The sequence below is a fragment of the Sinocyclocheilus rhinocerous genome, unplaced genomic scaffold, assembly GCF_001515625.1.
Source record: "Sinocyclocheilus rhinocerous isolate Xijiao unplaced genomic scaffold, SAMN03320098_v1.1 scaffold1721, whole genome shotgun sequence".
NCBI lineage: Eukaryota > Metazoa > Chordata > Actinopteri > Cypriniformes > Cyprinidae > Sinocyclocheilus > Sinocyclocheilus rhinocerous.
Genome location: NW_015666162.1, coordinates 1 through 2273, shown reverse-complemented (window position 1 = coordinate 2273; position 2273 = coordinate 1). Strand labels below are relative to the sequence as shown.

Sequence of the window (2273 nt, the reverse complement as noted above, 5' to 3'; positions counted from 1 at the left end):
TAGTTAATGCTGCTCAATGTGAAAGCCCGCAGGTGATGGAGATTTACCGCTGATTAAAGAACCGGCTTTCTGACAAGATGCGCGTTAAATATCGCATGCGATTTATCGTGCAGCCCTAGTTATAATGCAGCATAAAACAAGTTGCACCATTTCTATTTCATTTATATTAATAATTATTTTAATATGCTTATTCAAAAATGCTTAAAATTGCTCACAACAAACCAAACTGATTTTATATGGTTAAATGTAATAATTATGCAGTAATTAATTCATTATATCACTAATCATTTCAAAATACTTATGCAAAAAATTATTTAATATACTTATATTAAATACGCAATATTTGTTTTTAAAATTCAAAAGAAAGAAAAAAAACACTAATTGCAATAATCTGAATGCAATCATTTTAATTATAATTTTTTAATAAAATAATTCGGAAAAAAAAAAAGTAAACTAAAAAAATACTATTTAATTAACAACATTTATTTTGTATTATGAACAATACTAAATCTGCAATCAATTAAAAAATAAAAACAAACACACCTTACAATGTTTTTATGCTTCAGTTCTTTCAGGAGGCAAATCTCTCGTAATGCTGAACTTGGAACCCCCTGTAGTAGGATTAAAAATTAATGCGACAAATTGCTTTTAGTATGACTTGACCCACCAGCAGTCTGAGCTCTCCTACCTCATCATCATCGTCCAATCTCACTCGTTTGAGGGCCACGATCTCATGCGTTTCTCTGTTTTTAGCCTTGAAAACGGTCCCATAGGTACCTGGTGACAGAGTACAAAATGCATTAAAGAAACTGAGAATAAAATATAAGACATGGCAGTCTGACTTCAAATCATGAATTAGAAAAATCACAGTAGAAATATGATGCGTTGGCAAAATATCAATTAGAATAACAAATCCTCAAATAGGCGTGGCCTAGCTACAAAAAATTGTCTTTAAATTGTCAGGCAGAAAAAAAAAGCATAAAATAATTATATTTAGATTCTCAATTGTGTGATTTACTGTTCAATGGATATTGAACTTTCTCTATATATTTATACAGGTGTAAATTATTGTCCAGACCGCTTCCGGTGAATAACAAAAACAGCATTGTCACGTGGTAAACGTTATTTTTCTCATCGAACTTCGGGATTGACCAATCACAGTCTTTTATGATTAATGTATGAGCATATTTTAAATTTATTAAAGATTCGTGCCCGAATTTTCATCTATAATTCAACTACCAATTAAATTAATATATTTGAATTAGTATAGTTAGTGTACAAATCTCGCCAATAAGTTAAAAATCGTCCTGAGATTTGAATGCAGCTCAATGGAGAAAAGCCGACTTTGAGTCTCCATGCGCCCCCTGGAGGAAGACACACTTCATGTCTCATATAAAACAGCTTTAACATGATTTGCAGCTCAATGAGAATCAAAGAAAAGCCCGATAATGGTGCTACAAAGAATGATCGATCAGTTTAACTAGAGATTATCAATGCAACAGCTCCATTCCTCTGAACAACAGCGATCGCATCATTTAACAGCTGTTCTGATTGATCTAAAGCCAGGTGCAGTATCCCACTACGAGCTTGCTAGCTCTATCTTAGACTTTAATCTTAACATATGCTTACGAAGGCATAATTCACTGACTGTCAGCCGCTGTAAGCTCTATTATAAACGGCAAACATTCATGATTGTTAATACTCTACAAATCTCCAAAGCAGACAGAGCCAGTCAGGCCAGACAATCCATTTACTCACCCTCTCCTATCTTCTCCAACTTCTCATACTTTTGCATGGTTTTAGCCAGTTACAGTAGCTTTTAAATAAAGCGTCCTGGCTCCTTATTTTTTCCCACGAATTAAAATTTTTTTTTTTATTGTACAGCTGATTACTGTCGTTTTTATCAACAAGGGGCGTAGTACGTAACATGAAGAGAGCAATAAGGGCTTCAAGATGGCGATTTACTGAGAGACACTTCAAAATAAAAGCATCGTTGTACATGGACTTCTGGGTCGATAAAAATGCAATAATAATAAACATTTAAATAAAATCTAACACAATGCAAAACATTTAAATTAAATAAAACACAATGGTATTGATATAATATATATATATATTTATTATATAAAATAAAATGTACATCTTGCTTTATTGAAACTAAACCTTTTCATTTAAAACGGAAAACGATTCATACTTTCAGTCTAGAGTTTGCAAATTAAACAGTATTTAAAAGTTTGGTTACCTTAATAATAATAATAATAATAATAATAAAC

At 31.8% G+C, this 2273-nt stretch overlaps 1 protein-coding gene across 1 annotated transcript in view; it reads right to left on the bottom strand.

Annotated features, from left to right (window-relative positions):
- The window catches only part of cdk5 (cyclin dependent kinase 5), a 6018-nt gene extending 4064 nt beyond the window's left edge, over window positions 1-1954 (bottom strand). The window contains exons 1-3 of the mRNA XM_016542959.1: window positions 1759-1954; window positions 689-777; window positions 544-611 (exon numbers count right to left, since the gene is read on the bottom strand). Of these exons, the coding sequence (XP_016398445.1) occupies window positions 544-611; window positions 689-777; window positions 1759-1795 (194 nt within the window). The 5' untranslated portion in view covers window positions 1796-1954. The remainder of the gene's footprint in view (window positions 1-543; window positions 612-688; window positions 778-1758) is intronic.
- Between the last annotated feature and the right edge of the window lie 319 nt (window positions 1955-2273).